The sequence below is a fragment of the Mixophyes fleayi genome, chromosome 2, assembly GCF_038048845.1.
Source record: "Mixophyes fleayi isolate aMixFle1 chromosome 2, aMixFle1.hap1, whole genome shotgun sequence".
Lineage (NCBI taxonomy): Eukaryota > Metazoa > Chordata > Amphibia > Anura > Limnodynastidae > Mixophyes > Mixophyes fleayi.
In genome coordinates, this window is record NC_134403.1 from 265,459,406 (window position 1) to 265,478,332 (window position 18,927).

The 18,927-nt window shown below is 39.7% G+C and overlaps 1 protein-coding gene across 2 annotated transcripts in view; it reads right to left on the minus strand.

The window, feature by feature from the left end:
- The window catches only part of SLC41A1 (solute carrier family 41 member 1), a 27,130-nt gene extending 8,508 nt beyond the window's left edge, over nt 1–18,622 (minus strand). Inside the window, exons 1-8 of one of the 2 annotated variants that reach the window (XM_075196148.1) lie at nt 18,527–18,622; nt 16,282–17,093; nt 7,052–7,159; nt 5,439–5,510; nt 3,964–4,108; nt 3,672–3,818; nt 1,432–1,579; nt 890–969 (exon numbers count right to left, since the gene is read on the minus strand). In XM_075196148.1, coding sequence (XP_075052249.1) covers nt 890–969; nt 1,432–1,579; nt 3,672–3,818; nt 3,964–4,108; nt 5,439–5,510; nt 7,052–7,159; nt 16,282–16,653 — 1,072 coding nt within the window. In that variant the 5' untranslated portion in view covers nt 16,654–17,093; nt 18,527–18,622. Of the gene's footprint in view, nt 1–889; nt 970–1,431; nt 1,580–3,671; nt 3,819–3,963; nt 4,109–5,438; nt 5,511–7,051; nt 7,160–16,281; nt 17,094–18,377; nt 18,431–18,526 lie in introns of those variants that run through there. The other variant, XM_075196150.1, reaches the window with a different exon arrangement.
- Between the last annotated feature and the right edge of the window lie 305 nt (nt 18,623–18,927).

The following is an 18,927-nucleotide window of genomic DNA, read 5'->3' on the forward strand; positions in this document are numbered from 1 at the left end:
AAAAGTTGTGGTGAACCAGTTTAGGCTTTACTGGAAAGATATATGAAGTCTGACCAAGTCTGTGCAGCCATACATAAAATTATGCATAACATTCATATAGCGTCCCCAGCTAAATCACCAACACACTTACAAATTTTGGGATATGTGTTTTGCCATGGTAACCATTACTTTGAAATATTTAGAAGTTTAATTTTCACTAATCCACAAATTTAGAATATGCCACAACAACATTTTTTTAATGGGGGTTGAATAAGCAGTATACTAGCACCAGATCAACCTTTGGTCAGTGGCCCCATAAGCATTAGTTATAATGAATACAATTTACAAATGAAGGTGCATTGATTGTAGTACAATTAAAACCAAACTATACTTGCTAGATCTTAACAAATCTGTTGGTGGACAGAACTCAGTAGTATCCCAAGTGCATGGTTTAGAAGGTGTCTGAAATACATTTCATATCCCATTAATCCTATGAACTTTCGTAATAATTGGAGGTGCTGCAACTAATGTCTAGAGTAGTGGAATAAGAACTAAAATAATATGCCTCAGTTGTTTTGGTGAAGAGATCGTATTCAGTGTCAGCAGTGGGATAAAACACCATTTCATATTTTGTTATTGCTAGCCCTGCTTAAATGAGTTGAGGATCCTCTACAAGACTCCCAAGTGCTGAAACTAAGACACAAGAGTATTCAGACTCTTAGCCATTGTCTGCTCCAAATGTTACTAAAAATGTTGCGCTATATGGCCCATTTAATTTTGACATACTGCACTCCACAATAGGCCAAACATAACACTACATTGTATACCCAAACTGTTACACTTCTTACTTTTTGGGGTTATCTTTGTCCTAAACATAGTTAGAGTGGAAATGGACTAAATTCACACTTACCATTTATGACAGGGGTGAAAACTGCGATTCCTGCAAAGTTAGGGTCAGACACCGTTTTGTCCAAAATCAATCCCCCGATGCTGCCATAGGTAGAAAAGAAACAGGTGTGACACAGTTTTGATCCATTCACAATATGACAGTGTCAGAAGACAGTGTACAATAGTCCATACGCAAGTTAGGAATTTAAAAATAAAGGTTAAAGGCATCTTGGCTAATTTAATCAAAAACTACAGCATATGCCGGCACTATATAAACGTTCAATAAAATTGTGGTGAATGCAAAAGCTGCAAAACCACAGCAATGTGCCTGTTTAATTGTCATCTGGCAGACCCTTAATTCAACTGGATTTGACTACCAGATATGTCAATGGCTTCAAAGTACTGGGACAACATATCCGCAATATACACACGCTATACATTCATTCTGAACAAGGGCTGTTTTATGCAAGTTGGACTTCTTACAACTACCAGAGTGTGGTACCAACTCAAGCAACATGCTTCCTTTGGCTTATTAAATAGAAACACCATTATTTGTTAACTTACCTGCTAATAGCCATAGCAATGATAACTGGTTCCCATCCAGATGCAAGCACCTCTTTTGTAGTTGGATTTTTCCGTGCAATTACAAACCACACTGGCAGCAGAGATATGAAGAGTACACAAACAATTGGGCTGACAAACACATTGGTTTCTATATCAGGTAAGGGGAGGAGAAAAAGAAAAAAAAAAAAAAAAAAAATGATATCCAATATCTGAACTGCAGTATAACTTAAGCTAGGTACACTGCCTAATTTTACACCAACTTTTTATGTCGATTGATTTAACATCTGATCGATTGTCCGATCGCTCAGTCTATAGACTGCATACACACTAGCCTGGTTTTAGACGATAGAGGGACTGTACCGGTAGTGACTTTTTACAGCCATGTTGTTGCAAATAATGATTTTAATTATGTACACACTAAAAAGTGACATTTGTGGGTCATGTAACGATATAACAAAGACATTAGCATAAAGGGGCATGGCCTTCACTAAAAAGTTACACCCAAAACTGCACACATATATATACATATATACACACACACACACACGAAAAACGACAAAACTGTCTTCATTCATTCATTGTTGCATTAACACTGGTTTATTCTTGGTATGTTACAAATATTAGTTTATAAAAGGTATAAGTTCAGAGAGGATAAATATGGATAGGTTGCCAATATAGATGTAATGGGTTACATAACACATGTGCTTTACACAAGTGTAATGGTCTACCATCAGACAGGTACAATATACATGTATACAAAACAAAAATATGTGTATTCTAGTACAATACATGGACACTAGTAGAATTAGCCATTCTGACATACATAATTTGCTCTACAAAAGAATGTGTGTTGCATGAACAATAAGCTGGTACAAGGACCCAATTAAGAAGGCAGACATAAGCAATACACATAAAAACGTTGTTTTAGTAGAACACTACACTTTATTAAACTGGCAGCCATATGCTAGACGCATCAATGCAATAGACTACTGCTATTGCTATTCCGTTACAATCATCCAACTAACAAGTCAGTGATATGCGAACACCACACCACGTGGGACAGGTAGAGGTATCTGAAATTTCCATACACGCCCCCGACGTAGCCCCAGCGCGAGGCAGTATCGGAGGATTATCGTGGATCAATCATAAATTTATACACTACGCGATGGAATAGTGATTAGAACAAAAATATTGAACGGAACCACCAACAAAGTGAGGCGACAATCGATCATTGTGTCACTACACACACTGACCCCGAGCGGTCGTATGTCAGCTGGTTGAGGAGAGTATTGGACGAAAAACCTGTAGGGTGTACCCAGCTTTAGGCTGGGTACACTACAGGTTTTTCACACAATTATTGTACCAATGACACGACAAAGAACTATTAGGTCCAATACTGCATTAGTGTGTACGCTCCCACGATCACGTTTTACCGTACCAAAGCACATTGTATAGTTTGATTTTATAACAGGACTAAGCCTCTAGAAACGATAAAACGATGTCAGCCAATTTCTGCAGTGTGTACCCACTCACAACTAGCAATGCAGGCAGATCTCCATAGCGTTTACAGAGTCATGATCTTTTCAGCAGATCGTTATGACATATGAAGCACAGATCCGAAGGTAAATTGTGTAAAACGTGTAAGTGTATGGGTGAATTGGCATGCTGATCAGGATATTGCTGTTAACAAAATTAATGATATCAATATTGCATCAGGAGAAATTGTCTGTAATGTACACCCAGCATTACAGTAGCCTTTTAAGTGACTGTAAGACATGTCTTAATGGTGTATTCTACACCACCCTATACCCTACTCTGCATAAACCATTAATAAAGTTGTTCTAAAGTTGCCCCCCATCTATAGCCTCCTCCACTCACAATAATGGTATTTATTTACACTTTCTTATCTGGCAATCCAGCACTGAACAAACAGTACACATGCTAGTGGATTTAAGGGTCTTTAGACAGTTTCCTGCAGCTTTAAGGCCTCTAGTACACTAATGTGTTCTGTTTGATAAGCATAGTAAAACTTACAATTGCACTGACTGACCCATCAATGTAAGCTAAAAGCTGAAAGATGCAGTTTATGAATACGTCAATCAGTGCTAGATCTGATATGCATAAATAAATGACTATTACAGAGTTCAATAAGGGGCGAGGGGAGTAGGAAATTGCTCAAATTAACTGGTAAACCACTTTAACGAACGCTCTAACTCACAGCAAGACATTTGGCTACTTACTCATCTCCTTATAGAGTCCCCAGCTAATGCCAGATAGCAATGCCAAAGTAACCAGGTCTCCAAGGCTGGCAGCAATAGGTGTTGCCACATTATCTGGGTTAATGCCAAGTTTTTTAGAACCAAGGATCACCCCAATCATCACAAGCCCTGCCAAATAGAAAAATCTAAATTGAAGCACATGTATATTAAAGCAGCCCATCCATTAACCGTTCATGACAGTATGGAAAGAAAGCCAGTGACTAAAAACTAGACAGAATAATAAAAATCACAAGATTAAAATAGATGTTCTCACCCAGTACCAGAGAGGCAATGAATGCAGTGGAGACACTGCTCGCACATAACAGCACAGCATGTTCCATAAGGAAATGGCCATCTGGGATCCAGCCAAAAATAACTGCAGCAATAGAGGCCAGAAAACCCACAACTGTCGCCTGTACCTAAAGGAGAAACAAAATAAATTGTTGGAAGTCATTAAGACTGGATATTCCGTTGTACAGATTTAAATAAAATAATAAAAAAAATATATATATCATATAATCGCAAACACAATGGACAATGCATGAGCAGCTTCTTATAAATTAAAGTGGCCCTAAAGAGAGAATAAAGTAAGCATACAATGTCACGCTGTATGATAAGTCTTGCCAAAATCAATCTGATCATTGGTTATATTGGTAAAAACCCTCACCATTAGCATTACAGGTCCCAGGGACATCAAAAGGAGTCTGCCATGCAGCCAAGACACAGAACATTGGCCTGTGTATTGCTAGCTTTAGAAGGGACTTCAGAAGGATGAGGCATGGTGGGTGGGCAATGAACTATAATTATATACACCCTGATGTCAATGCTGAATAGTTATGTTCCAATCAGCGTGCATCACTCCAAACACTTGTCAGACGAGGTAAAACAAACCAAAGCAACTGCATGAAATTGGAGGTAAAGAACTCTACAGAAGCGACCCATTAACTTGCCTAATTTGTCCCTTTCCTTACCTGCAGGAATTTAATCTTCTTATGGCCAAAACCAGTCATCTACCAGCACATTAAAAACACTGGAAGAGCAAGTACAATACTGCTTTGGAGAAGGACAGACCCACTGCACTAATAAAAACAAACTGTCTTGACATGAAACCTATAAAATGTTAGGTTTTTCAGAGATTTATCAAATTGCAGGTGCTTTAGCATAACACCAAATTTTTCTTTTCCTCCCAGTTTGGTCAGCAAGGTGACCCACTGTTCGGTCACGTGTTCAATTCAGACCAAGGTTGTATGTGTGGGGAGTCTGGTCAGTCTGTCTGGTGTCTGCGTGGGTTTCCACCAGGTGCTTTGTAGTTCTCTGTGTATATGGGATGATTAATGGCTTATGATAATATAGACCTTAGATTGAGAGTGGTAGGGAATTTATATTGTCCACTGGGGCAGGAACTAATGAGGATGACTACATATCCTCTGTACAGCACTACATAATGACAGGTGCTATATAAAAAAAATAAAACAGGTCCGACTGTCTTGTGAGGATGAGAATGGTTCATCATACATCAACCAAACAGAAAAGTAATTGAACAATCTATAAAAACACTGCTTGAAAGAATAAATGTGAAAGCATTTAAAAAGGCAGCAATTAGCAATCTTTGGAAAAAATGTTTAATGCATTAACAGTTGGGAACCTTCGATTTATAGAATCGGCATTCTTACACTGATAATCTACAGCAATCTAGGCCACTTACCATGCCCTATGTTAGGTCATACCAATGTGCATACCATTGCCTACCTGTATTAGCGCCATGTTACCAATAATCATTGTCCACTTCTCCTTGGCAGTTTCCATTTGTCCTATATTGGCCTAGAAAACAATATGTAAAACTCATTTTTATTCTCTCTCCAATGCAACAGCACATCAATACAATGCTGAATGGAAACTGTTAAATGAAATAAAATAAAAAATAAAAAAATCATAGCATTTTCAACTGAACCTTTTTATGGATACAAGTAACCAAAAGTTACGTTGAACATAGAATATGGTAGGAGAAACACAAATTAAAATCTGACACAATTAGGCTAGAGGGCCAGGAGAGGTGGTTTGCTTAACTACACACCTAGAGAAGATGGTATAGCTTCTTAAAATGATTCTTTGGGGTGAGTTATACCATAGATTTCTGTTTTATAAAAAAACCTTTGCCATTAGCAGGCCTCTTGCACAGCGAAATGGATGCTTACAGCAGCCTTATTCTAGTCAACATTACAGTGAACAAATCTCATCAATAGGAAGTCCATTTCTGGACAAATCTACTCTGGGTAGCAAAATGCTATTACTTACTATCGTTTTCACAATTATGTTAAATAACCAGCACATTTTTCTTCCATAGGCATATTAAGCTTAAGGAACAGGGGAGAATATTTATCCTATTCTAGGTGTTGTAACACTTATAGTCTTTTAGTGTTTCTTTCGGATGGTGAGAAAGCTATCATATGTAGTCAATAAGGCAAATAATTTAGCTTTGCAAAACCAAAGTTTAGATTCCTCTTACAAAAAAATAAAAAAAATGATATTGAAGAGCATGACTGCTGTGTGTAACAAATATCCTGCAGCCAAAGAGAATGTACAGATGGTGCCATGTAAAAATCCTGCCAAACAGACAACATTGAGTAAGCGCAAGGAATGACCTCCTGTTGTGCAATATTTTATAGTGTGACCAGGTTACTATGACCATTAGAAGAACAAAGGTAACAGGAACAGAGTGTTTGAAACAGTCCAAATACACATAACACTGCTGTAAGTTTTATTAGTTCTTGTGGGGACTCCATTTCAAAGAACTGTCCACTTGATACATTTGGGGGAGAACAACAAGACTTTCCCCAACTTCATCCCTTTTATAAAGTCTGCTGCAATTTAATGGTCAAGCATGGTCTCTCCAAATGCCCATGTTCCATTACGCTGTTGTATTTATATGGGCCTCGCCCATTTAAGGACATGATTTATCATTACTGACCCTGCAGTTGTAGATTGTATTCAACATGCACTATGGTTGACCATTAGATATTTTTTAACAATCTCCCAGTACCCTTTCAATTGACTTAAAATTCCAAGCAAGTAAATTTTTTGACTAAAGTTGAGTGCAAAGTTTGCTAGCATATAGCAATACAGGAGATAAGGCGATATAGGAGGCCACAGAGAATAGTTCTGTTATACTACAGTGCCGACCAATGCAGCCTAGGCCCCTAAGGGCATCTATATTCAGAAAACCAGATATGCTGGGAAGCAGAGATTGCAGATTTACACAATCCAACATCTGCTACAAGGCAGCTTTAAAGATACTATTCCCAGTGAAACAGACTGTGGGTGGTTTCCATATTAATGCTTTCCAGAAGCTGCAAGATACTCACCGCAGTCGAGAGGCGAGATGCCAGCGTCATTTCTAGGTTACCCTTCAGGCCCAGCAGAGCAGGCACTAGGATAAAAACTTCTGTCACCTCTGTGAAAACTTGCCAGTGCTGGAAATACAGACAACGACAGTCACAAGTAATCCAGATAAACAACTAAAAACAGTACACATCAGATGTAAGTTACAGGCTAAACACCATACATACTATTTTTAAGCCTTGTGCTGTCCACATAACTCATGTGAGAGCTCACTTATTACATATATGGAAGGTCAAAACCAACTAGACAGGGGATCTGGGCAACAAGCAATGACAGACGCACACATTTGTATCATATTGCACATATGTAAACAGTGCCCTTGAATTTTTTTTGTTTTATTTTTTTTACATTATGTTAACAGCGTTAAGTAGATTCTACTTTACTCCAATTTCAGTAGGAAGTGGTGTTACAAGATGAAAATGTGCCCTGTGATCAGGATTTGTTGAGATAAGAAACTTTGAAATTCATCAATTGCCAGTGTAATTATTTTCCACTATTGCCTTCTTGTTGAGCATACTGCATATACATTTACCAGTTATAGCATAAAAGATTTGTTACATCTTACTGGATCCATAAGTTCAAAATGCTGTTTTAAATCACTTGTTAGGTTAATGTAACCACTTAATACTACAATCGTTTTAAATTTTTAGGTTTTTCATTCTGAGTGCCTATGTACCATGGAAATCTCACCAGTTTCCGAAAGGCATAATACGGAGCAATTTGTTTTGGCTTTTATCTAATTTATTCACAAATAGTCACGTAACTCCACAGATTACACCATTGCTTTTTCTTATTTTCCATATCACAAACTGGAAGAACCAGATCCTGTAGGGATCAAATATATTTATTGAAGTCGCTTTTGAACATCTATATTGGAGCAGTTTTCAGGGAACTCTCCAGACACAATAGCTATAGGATACACTTTTTTGTTCCGTTTTACGATTGTGCAGCTGTGCTGGATTTTCCGAATCAGATATAGAATCTTGAAGCAACCTTAGCAGTTTTTCCTGATCTTGGCCGTAAACACAATGGCCATACATAATCTAGTGTTCCATTTATTTATTTTTTTAAATATATTTTACAAAAAAAACAAAAAAACCCAAACATCACATTTCTATTCAACTCATCCTTTGGTGCTGGTCTGATTGTGGTCATCCAAATAAAAAAAGTTGGTTTTTGTAAAGAGCTGTTCACATGTATACAGTATTTCTGAATGTTAAGTTTAGGAGCTTAACAAAAATTAAGGAAAAAGTTGTGATCACACGGTGAGATTCTTTCCTCAGCAATTAGCCCACATAAGGACATACCGTAATCTGGTCATACATGCTATGTAGTTGTGCACAAGGTTAATACTTGCACTATGAGCACATAGTGCATCTACAGAGTTAAACTCGACACCCAGAGAACTGGCACAGCACATCTGAATCACTGACCTCCCCCACCACTTCCCTGAATACAGTATAGTGTGCGCCAAAACAGAGGTTTAACCACACAGAAATTAAAAAGCAGATGAAACTCCGCTTCCTACATGACAGCCAGGCAAACTTTTCCAAAGTGGATAGAGGAAGCAGCTTTTCAATCAGAGGGCTGTACATGAATTATAACAGATCAAATATGTATATGAAGAAAGATATGGAATGAAGTTGCATAATCCTTCAGCTTCAGACGACAGATAGGGATCTAACCCTTTCTACTATAAGTTCCCTAGAAGCAACAAGAAAACAAAAGGCCACCCAGCTGTTAGAAGTTACATAAAATAAATAGCTCAGTTGAAGATCAGCAATACCCCTTCTGTCTCCATTCTCCACAATGTATATGGTGTATGGTTTTAAAAGTTGGATATTCCAAGTCCATACATTTTTATTATAGCGCTGTAAATTGTTCTCAGTTAGGAATGTAAGCAGCACGGTGGCTAAGTGGTTAGCACTTCTGCCTCACAGCGTTGGGGTCAGGAGTTTAATTCCCGACCATGACCTTATCTGTGTGGAGTTTGTATGTTCTCCCCGTGTTTATGTGGGTTTCCTCCCACACTCCAAAAACATACTAGTAGGTTAATTGGCTGCTATCAGAATGACCCTAGTCTCTCTCTGTCTGTGTGTGTATATGTTAGGAAATTTAGACTGTAAGCTCCAATGGGGCAGGGACTGATGTGAGTTCTCTGTACAGCGCTGCGGATTCAGTGGCGATAAATAAATGGCGATGAGTTTCCAAAGTTCCATCCAAGTTCCCTTTAAAAAAAACCCCCCCAAAAAACAAAAAAAAAAACCTGCAAGATAAGTTATATTACAAAAGAAATGCCAAGAGTGAAATATACAAGTTGAACAGCCCCCACGTTTGGTTCTCCATTACCAGCCTAAAAAGGACTCTGTACTGCTGTTCAATTGGATTACAGACAGGAAACAAGACATTTCCTCCACCCGCCCCAAGAGTCATAGCTTCATTCGAAATATCTACAATTGTAATAAAACTAATGTATTAAGTTTAAGGAGCTTATCAGTATGAAAAAAGTGTTCTAAACAATTCTGCAGATTTTCCCCCAAAATTTCAAATGAGTCACTGGTGGAATTTGGCCTTAAGTGTCCCCAGTATAACCTGTACTGCACCACACAGTAAGATGAATTAACCCTTGTCATCCCAGATCTACACAGAATAGAAATTCTGCAAAATGTACATTTACAAATGGTGTAGAATTGTATTGCACAGAACGTCAACGTAAAACACAATTATATAGTCCGCTGCAAAAATTTAGACTAAGTTTTGATGCAACGTCACTTATCTACAGTTATTGGTAGCCCCAGCTTATATTTAAGGTTTAGTGGGCTTTTAGGTGAGGGAGTAGCATGTTTTCAAACCCGAATAGGTTGTTTGTAGATATTTGTTTAACGTTTTCTACTGAACCCAACATCTACTCTGTACATATTTGTAATATTCACAAGTGTTCATGTAAAACAGAGCACAACTTGCCAAAGCTGAAGAGATGACAAGATGAAGGCCAGGCACTGTGTGAGCACTTTGTTGTACATGAAGCCTATTGCATGTCTATTGAAGAACACAGCAAGGACGATTGCAGGAATTTCTTGTACACAAGCAGTGTCAAGTTCAGGGACAGTATTGGGGTAGGGGAAATTTAAAAAACAAAACAAACAAACAAGCATTGCAATTATATTTTAGACTGCACTTCACATTCTAGAAGCACCAATACAAAAATCCCTCAATCCTAAGAATTCTGGAAAACTGATGCCATACCTGTATTAGATGCACTGCATTTCTACAGGTTCATAAACTGTGCTACTATGCGCACGTCTTTTCCATATACAAGTACTCTACCAGGTACCTGCAAGTCAGGAGTCAGTCTGTACAGTCAGTGGAATGTCTTTCGCACCTGCTAGATGCTTTTTTATGGAATAGGTATTCTAGACAGCTTAATAGAGATACAGCTATTAAGTTAGTAGCCTTCAAAAGGGCTGCACATTACCCTTATTTCTGAGACCAAGTTAAAACATTTCATAACCCCCCCCCCAAAAAAACAAAAAAAAAAAAAAACAAACACCATCTGTAATATCAGCAGGTATTACAAACTATATCAAATAAGTCCGACAGCAGGAAGAAGCTGGGGGGGGGGGGGGGGGGGGGGTCACAGGTGAAGGCTTGGAGGGGGCGCATGTAGCCCATCTGGTGTAGACAGATTTTCAGGGGACCCTTCTGAACAAAATGTGAGCTTATACTAATAAATGCACCAGACAGACCATTTGGTGCATTTGTACAACAAGGAGTGCTCTGAGCCTTTTCACTTTTGTAAGTGACCTTACCCAGAAACACAGATTATATCTGACTGATGAAGAGTTGCCTAACAGATTCACTACACATTGCAATGCAAATGTGGAAAGATAACAGACACATGTCATGGAATGGGTCAGCTAATGTCACATGGACATCCAGTTCTAGCTGCCCTGCCAAGCAGTAAGACTATCCACAAGTATTTAAACATGTGTTACGGGACATGCCCTAAATCACCACTGTTTTAAAAAGGGGAGAGCAGGACGATAATTGTTAGGATGAAGCAATAGACTGTTCTTGTCTCAAGCTAGGAATTCCGGAACTGTAGAATTGTCAAATATAAGCAAACTATTTTCTGTTTAACTTACTACAACTTCACATAAATATTTTAGATTTCAATAGAAAGCTCTACATATACATATTGCAGTAGAGGTTTTTAAAAGACCGTTATTTTGAGTGTCTGTAGGATAAAGAACGCAAGTCTGCTCTCAGAAATATTGTAAAAAAAATAAATAAATAAAACTCCTTTAAATATATATTACACATATTTACAAAGTAAGTAAACCTATGCAATACAATCCTATCTTCTGCATTTAATTTATTCCCATCCATGCATAAGCGGCACGTGTTTCTATAAAGAACACCGAGCCAACTGTCCTTGTCATGCAATGTGGCAGCAAGGGTCCTATTTCACTCTGGACGGAGGGGAGGTAGAGCAAGACCCATCTGAAACAACTCCTCCCTGGATTTCAACGTAAAGCTGTTGCCAGTTAAGCTTAGCCAGGATTACCAAGTGAAATGCACAAGTAGGACACACTTGGCACATAATTGTCCTTAGACATTCACATAAGCGGTTAAGGTGTGACCCCCCCCCCTCCCCCTCCTCATTTCAGTGTAAAATATTACCTGCCTCGGGTTACTTTTGTGGTAACCCTAGACACAAAAGGTTTACCACAAGCAGCCCGACTCTTCGCAAAATCAGTAGCTACTTGGAGAAACCTGATCAGCAGCAGAAATACACTCAGAGTTACTATTTACAAACATTTAAAAAGACAAAAATCAACCAACAGGACGAAGGAGAATACTTAATACAATATAATGTTAAGTGGGCAGCTGACAAGATTTGCTGGGAACCAATGACCTTACTATGGCACCGTGTATAAATCATGACTCCTGAACATTGGTCACAGTACTGTTATCTGTAGACTGATCTAATATTAAAGGCATCCACACTAGTGAACAGATATGCTACATACGCATGAAAATTACTACAAATAAATGTTACTTCAATTTGCATAACTACAAAAGCTCTCCCAATGAGCAGTTTTAAATAACTATCAAAAATTATACTGGATGGAGAATAGTATATGCATATTATGGACCTGTATAGAACAGCAAGAAGTCCCACCACCCCTTTCTGCCAGTCCCTTGTATCATGTACCATCTCTTGCTAATCTTCCCAATGACTCCTTAGGCCTCATACCCATTGGCAGCAGTATATGTGCACAGATTAGCATTTTTAACACTAGTACAATGCACTAAACACAGAGGTGACATTGGCACCATAGCCGCTTGCACTTTGAAAAACTGCACTGTGACGCTCCTAAAACAAACGCTACCCACTGCATTATTTGTTTAACACAAGTCAACTGAACTGTAGTATACAGAACTCCTTGAACATTGCATGTCCAACATTCACGCTCTCCAAATGCCCAAGGTACTGGGTCTTAAGCTGTTCAATCACAAACCATGCTGTACGTTTCTAGCAATTCTTGGTAATAATTTGCTACTATAAAACCCATTTAAACAGCTAAATAAAATAAAGTTCTTTATTTCGCTCAGAAAACAATGTATCCATTAATCATTTGTTCAGAACCTTGCTCCTTTAAATTTCCTTCTACTTTTGCGATCATTTCTTTACGGTTATTGGCAGAAAGAGAAAACAAATTAAACCATAATAGCAACCAGTTTTTTCCCTCCTCAGCATGATCAATATCCCAGCAACTGTGTTACTATGTCGCAAAACTTCTACATTGTTGGACAATCCTACAGAGCTGATTGTGTTGTGGATCTCTTGTTATCACATTCTGCAAAGTGCAAGCAATACACTCACCTTTAGCACAAAACCAAATTTGTCTTTCCATTCTTACATTTAAGGACCAGATTTAAAGACAAAAAAAAAACCCCAAAAAAACCCAAACACACTGAACTTGGTCACCAACTGTCTGTTATATGATTCATTTTCAGATAGTGTGACATTTTTGCCCAAGTTAAGGCAAACACTTGTGCCTGTTTCTGACCATTGTTTCTTCAAATATCAGATCATGTGACAAATGCTTTGGTAGTTCGGTGCAGCGCATATTTTTTTTTCTCTTTCTTCCCCCTCTAAAAATAATTCTCAAAAACACAAAGCAGCCTTGTGCTGCCACTTGTTACATAGATAGTCCGCTTATCTCAAGTTTAGCCAGGAGGCAAATATGCAGTGATATGCACAGTAGCAATAAATATGGCCATTTGGGAAGGGTGTTCGCAAAGAAAGAACAGTATTTGTGGCAGGAAGGACCCACTTACAAGTGTGGAAATTCTCATAATTGACCCAGAGTTTCTTAAGTGCTCTGTGTGAATTAGCCCCTACTCAGTATGGCTGGGGCTTGTGGGACCCATACGAGAGTGCAGACGCCACACTAGAATCCAGACAGTAGTTGGTAGGAGCAAGTGATCAACGAGTGGGCACTTAAAATATAAACAGTATTTTACTATAATGAATGTTAAACAAAATGGTGATGTCTGCGACAACCTCCAGTCAGGTCTGTAGTTAGCTGAAGCACACTACACATGTTCTGTGAGGAAGGAGGTGAACAAAACTCGGGTGCCACTGCAAAAGTGCTCGATTGCCACACGTACCAAGGACTGCCGATGCCCGATTTAGACAATACCATTCCTTTAACTTGTTTTATTACTGTAGGCATCAATGGAAATATTTTAAAACAAAAATTAAATTTTTACTCTCTGGGTATCAATCTCCATGAACCCAGATTTGACTGCATTTGGCTTACAAACAATGGGAATTTTATGGACAGGGCAAAGGATGTTCAATTTTGAATTAAAACACTAGTATAGCATGCCGGACAAGTAGACTTTACAAAAATAAAGCACATAATATTACAAAATCTTAATTTCAGTTTAAAGTAATATTGAGAAAAACAAACTATAAAGACAGTGTTCACCTCTCAAGTTCAAATGCCTTATTTAAATTCGCTGCATGTGGGAGATATTCTCATTTGATCATTCACAACTAATGAACTGAAAGGTGGCAGCTTCATGTCATGATTCTTGAGAGCACACATTTGCCTACTCGCCACTAATGCCCAGGAGATTGTCAAATTTTGGGAAGATCTCCCAGAAGTCCAGGCCATCCTCCAGAATCCCTCCCGAAGTGCCTGATAAGTAGGTAGGATAGGGCCTGGATTGCACAATTTACGGCACTGCGCAGGAGAGGCGAGGCCATGATTACGCAAATGGCATTGGCACCACCACCCTCTCCGCACTTGCCCCTTGGACATCCCCTGAAGGGGAGGTATAAAATGCAGGCATGTATTATATGGACTGTACACTCAAAACACATGTCCAGAAGAGTCCCAATATGCAGACACATACAAAGGTCAACACTGAAGAAACTTTACAGCTGTAAACAAACATTTGAATAGTCATGCTGCTTGTTGGGATATCTGTTCAATGCACAGTTCTGTGTAGGTCACAGGTCCACTTTAACCCTTCTGGAATCTGTCACATCCTTCCTCATGTTACATGGACACATTGTCTAGTAACGTTTTTGCAGTCTATAAAGTACTTTATTCCCAAAGCTCAACAGCTGCAGGATGCACATAAAACATTTCTATGTACGTAAAAAAGTGTTAAGGGTGCCCTTGTGATATTGGCATGCCATCATGCCACTAGAGTACATATATGCCCAATGGGGGGGGGGGGTTGACATGAATAACATGGTGGGGAGCAATTGCAAGGGAGTGTAGGGGGGGTTGTGTTGTGTGGGGGGAGAATAACAGTGCTGGACTGGTGTATTGATCTATTTAATACAAAGTCTGGGAAGTCTGATGAAGGGAGAGCCAACACTTCTAAACCCCTAGGTGTACTGATCATGCTCCTACTAGCCGTAGCTGTTATCAGGGTAAAAGAACACTCTCCTGAGATGTCAGAGCTACCTTTACCCTGGCCATCTAGCTGGAGGTCGGGGGGTGTTTAATATTTGCCCATTCATAAGGGTGGGGGACTTATTGACACAGCACCATTTATTTCACACCTAGTTTGGCAATTTCACTTTTTTGTTCCTCCCCCTCACAGAGGAAAGGGTGCAGTAAGCCCCCCTTAGGCGTCACTCTCACTTAAGTCTAGGGGGGAGGCGTGGCCATTAATCCCCCCACTTCTTGAAGATTCTCCTAAGAGGTCTTATGGCTCCAGAACAAGAAAAGTTCTCCAAAAGTTACAGGTGTGCAGACAGATCCGGCTTCTTGTCCCAAGAACAAAACACCACTTTAAGCCTTCTCTATATTAAAAAGTAATCAGTTCCAACTCTGTACTTCACGTTGAACTAAAGTAAAAGTAAATCAGAGAAGTCCTGGTTCAAATCAATTAAATTTATAACACAAATCCTACATCCCTTGAACATTCTATTATCCAGCAAATAGGTCATCACCACCAGACATATTGACCAGGGATAAGCACACTGTTGCAAACCATATATTGCAGAAGTGTCCACCCACATTGCAACCTGCATATACTAACCGAACAGCCACCCACCTTTTGCACAGAGACTCCTGTATCCCCATTTGCCACACATGTTGTACAGAAACGCCACTGGGTCATTTAAGCACTTATTGGTCTTGAGTGCCCCCAAAAATAATGTGATGGTGTTGGGAGGAATGTTGGTGTTTGTGATCATGCAGGCCTAAAAGGACATACTGCTCAACTAACACAGCAGGCTGCAACAACTACATACACAACTACAAACAGGGGGGAAGTTTAGAAAACAATTGTACCAATACCTGGGTCTGCCCACTAGAAAAAAAAAAAAAAAAATGGGGGACAAAATCTAATAAAGAAGATTTTGAACTTTGTTTTCCAGAAGTGTTTGCCTTTGCTTAAACACAGTCACACCATTTTAATAGGATTATTACCAGGCCAGGAATTAAAAGCAGCTAAATAATTTACAATGATATCTTTCAGAACAGACTGTAGAGTGCAATATATTTTGTGACTCAGTGGTGCTCATGTTTCTTTAGTTTAAGCTGAACAAAATAACACATCTAAAAAGGCTGTTTCCAATAGAATTTAATGCACACCAAACCCCAAAAACAGACTCTGATCACTTCAGCTCCAACAGTCATTTAACAATGCTTACCTGCACTATGTCAAGCACCATCCCTGCAGCCACAGTTCCAAATCCAGCCAGCAAGAAAGGAAAGAGAACCTGGAGTCCAATGGTAAATGAAGACTCTTTCAGTGGCACCACAGATTCACAGCTAGGATCTACATTTTGGTCATCATTATCCGTGCTCTGGCTCCCATTTTCCAGCAAGGCATCCTCTTCTTGCGCCCCTTTGGTATTTGCACAGGATCCTATAACCACCACCTCAGTCTCATCAGGCCTCAGAAAACTTGGGTTCACCATCAGTGGATCTTGACCTACATCCAAATCTTGCTGCATCTGCAAAGCAGGATGGACAATGCCATTGGCTGCGCACACTTCCCTGTGCTCTCTGACAGGCGGCATAGTGGCAACCTCTAAGACTGCCTAAAGATTAGAAAAAAACTTATACGCAGAGAGTGACACCCTACTGCACTCCTGCAAGAGCCCTCCCAAATAGTCTTTTCCCTTTATGGGTTTGAAAGCTGAAGAGACAGAAATGCTCCCCATTAATCACTTAGGTGCGAGGAGGAAAAAGTAAAAACGCAGCGACTTCTCAGACATGCAACCCTAGGGCCAGTTTAAATGCTGTATAAGTTGGTCAGTAAAATAACTCAAATAGCTTATTAAAATAACAGCGTAGAAGACCAGAAGTAGTGCCTAAAAGTCACAAAGTAATTATAGGTAATAGCGTCAGCATTTAGGTCATCAGGGTGTGCAGGGGCAGGAAACTGGTTAGACCAAAAACAGGAATGCAGATGTCAGAAAGAATCCTTGTCTCAAAATTACTTCCTGGCTTCTTCATTCTGTAAAGAGAATACATAACACATTAAGAATATTGCATAAATATACTGCCTTCATTTACTAAACAAATGTTTAATTGTTCTTACTGCTTCATCTTTCAGAATTTTTCCAATAGAAGACTTTTTTTCAGCTCTAGGAGGTAATGGAAACGTGTTCCACAGGTCCCAGTCGCAGCTGAGGGGGGGGGGGGGGGGGTTACTACAGCCCTCCTTTAACTCTTCACTTCCTCTTCAGACAGAGAGTGCCTGTTTATATCAGATTCCTTTACTGTATCAAGACCCAATTTTCAAACTGTGACAAAAGCCATAAGACATCTTTAAAGGGCTACCATAAAACAAATTGTACAGTTGTGGAGCTATAGATCTTGCACGTGTAGATTTTCATCATCAGTAAAGAGCTACAAGACAATATCTAGTAGTGATTTACCAATCAAATAATGATACCTTCGCTCAAATCTCAGTGACTACACAGCATTATGCCTTAAATAAGAGCCAAAATAAGCTCAGCCCGCTACAGGAATAAGGTGTTTGGATGAAACTAAGTGACGCTGGTCACAGTAGTCGTCTGTACAGTCAGAGGTGACACCTAAAGAATGAACTGCAACCAACTGATGAACAACCATGTCCTTGTTAAAGTATTACCAGGAATAGACAGCAGTGATAGAAGGAATCAGGGGCTCTGATTGCATAGACCAAACACAAGCATCGGGTGGCCACTGGCCAGTCTGCAGAATTTACTGCAGTACCCGATATATGAAAAGGCCTGGCGATCAGATGAGTATACAGTTAGCCAAACTGGACATCAAACGGAAATAAGGCATCCCGCTAAAGGGAATCATATTGTCACCACTATTTTAGGCTCTAATCTGTAGCCTGGTACCAACAGCAGTTCTGGACACAGCAAACATCTAATAAATAACCCAACAATGAGCACGAATTATGTATAGAAACCCACGTAAGAGTGGACGGTACACAACTAACCTATGGTGTAAGCCGACTCCTTTAAACCTATAAGAGGACCAAAGGCACCAACATGCCTTACAAGAGGCCTACAGCCAGCACAATAATGACTTGGTCTTGGTTATCAGGCAGACAACACGAGCGATCTCCCGTCCCCGCAGTCTCACATGAGCAGTCATTGAAGGAATTGGTGCCATTGATAACAGAGATACCTGCAGCTAGTTTAACTAATCTCCCAGGTGCTGACAATGCTGTCTACACTAAGTACCATCGCAGCCTTCCTTAGCTCAGTGCTGCGCTCCGTTCAGTGATGTGTCAATCTCTTACCGTGCACTAGACCTCAGCTAAGGGAGAGCAGTGCTGCAGGATAAACCGCTACCACAGTGATCCCTACAGCACATCGGCATAATGATAGCGTTCACTTCTCTCATTAATTAGGCACTGTCAACACTCCACGTCCAGCTCCTATTACTCACCTCCCCAATCCGCAGTCTGCAGGTCCAACACTGCAACACTTCAACTCAATCAGCAACACTTTAACTTGCCCGTGATGTCACAGCTCTACGCGCCTCTGCCAATAGGCTCAGGCATCTACGGGCCACCACGCCGGCGATTGGCGGAAGCCAAACTGATTGGGTTGAAACTTTAGCGCATAAGATTGGCAATAGCTTTAGCCAATCAAACGTCAGGCTGTGAAGACACGTGCTGGGGGTCGGTGAAGAATATCTGCAGTTTAAAATGAAGCATTAGGGTGTAATTCATTGAAGTGCACCAAAAAGGTGTATCCAAGCTGTGTAGTGTCGGGTTTATCATACAAGCAGTGATGAGAATATTTATGCATTTATTTTATCCTTGCATAGTGTATGGTTCTGTTTTT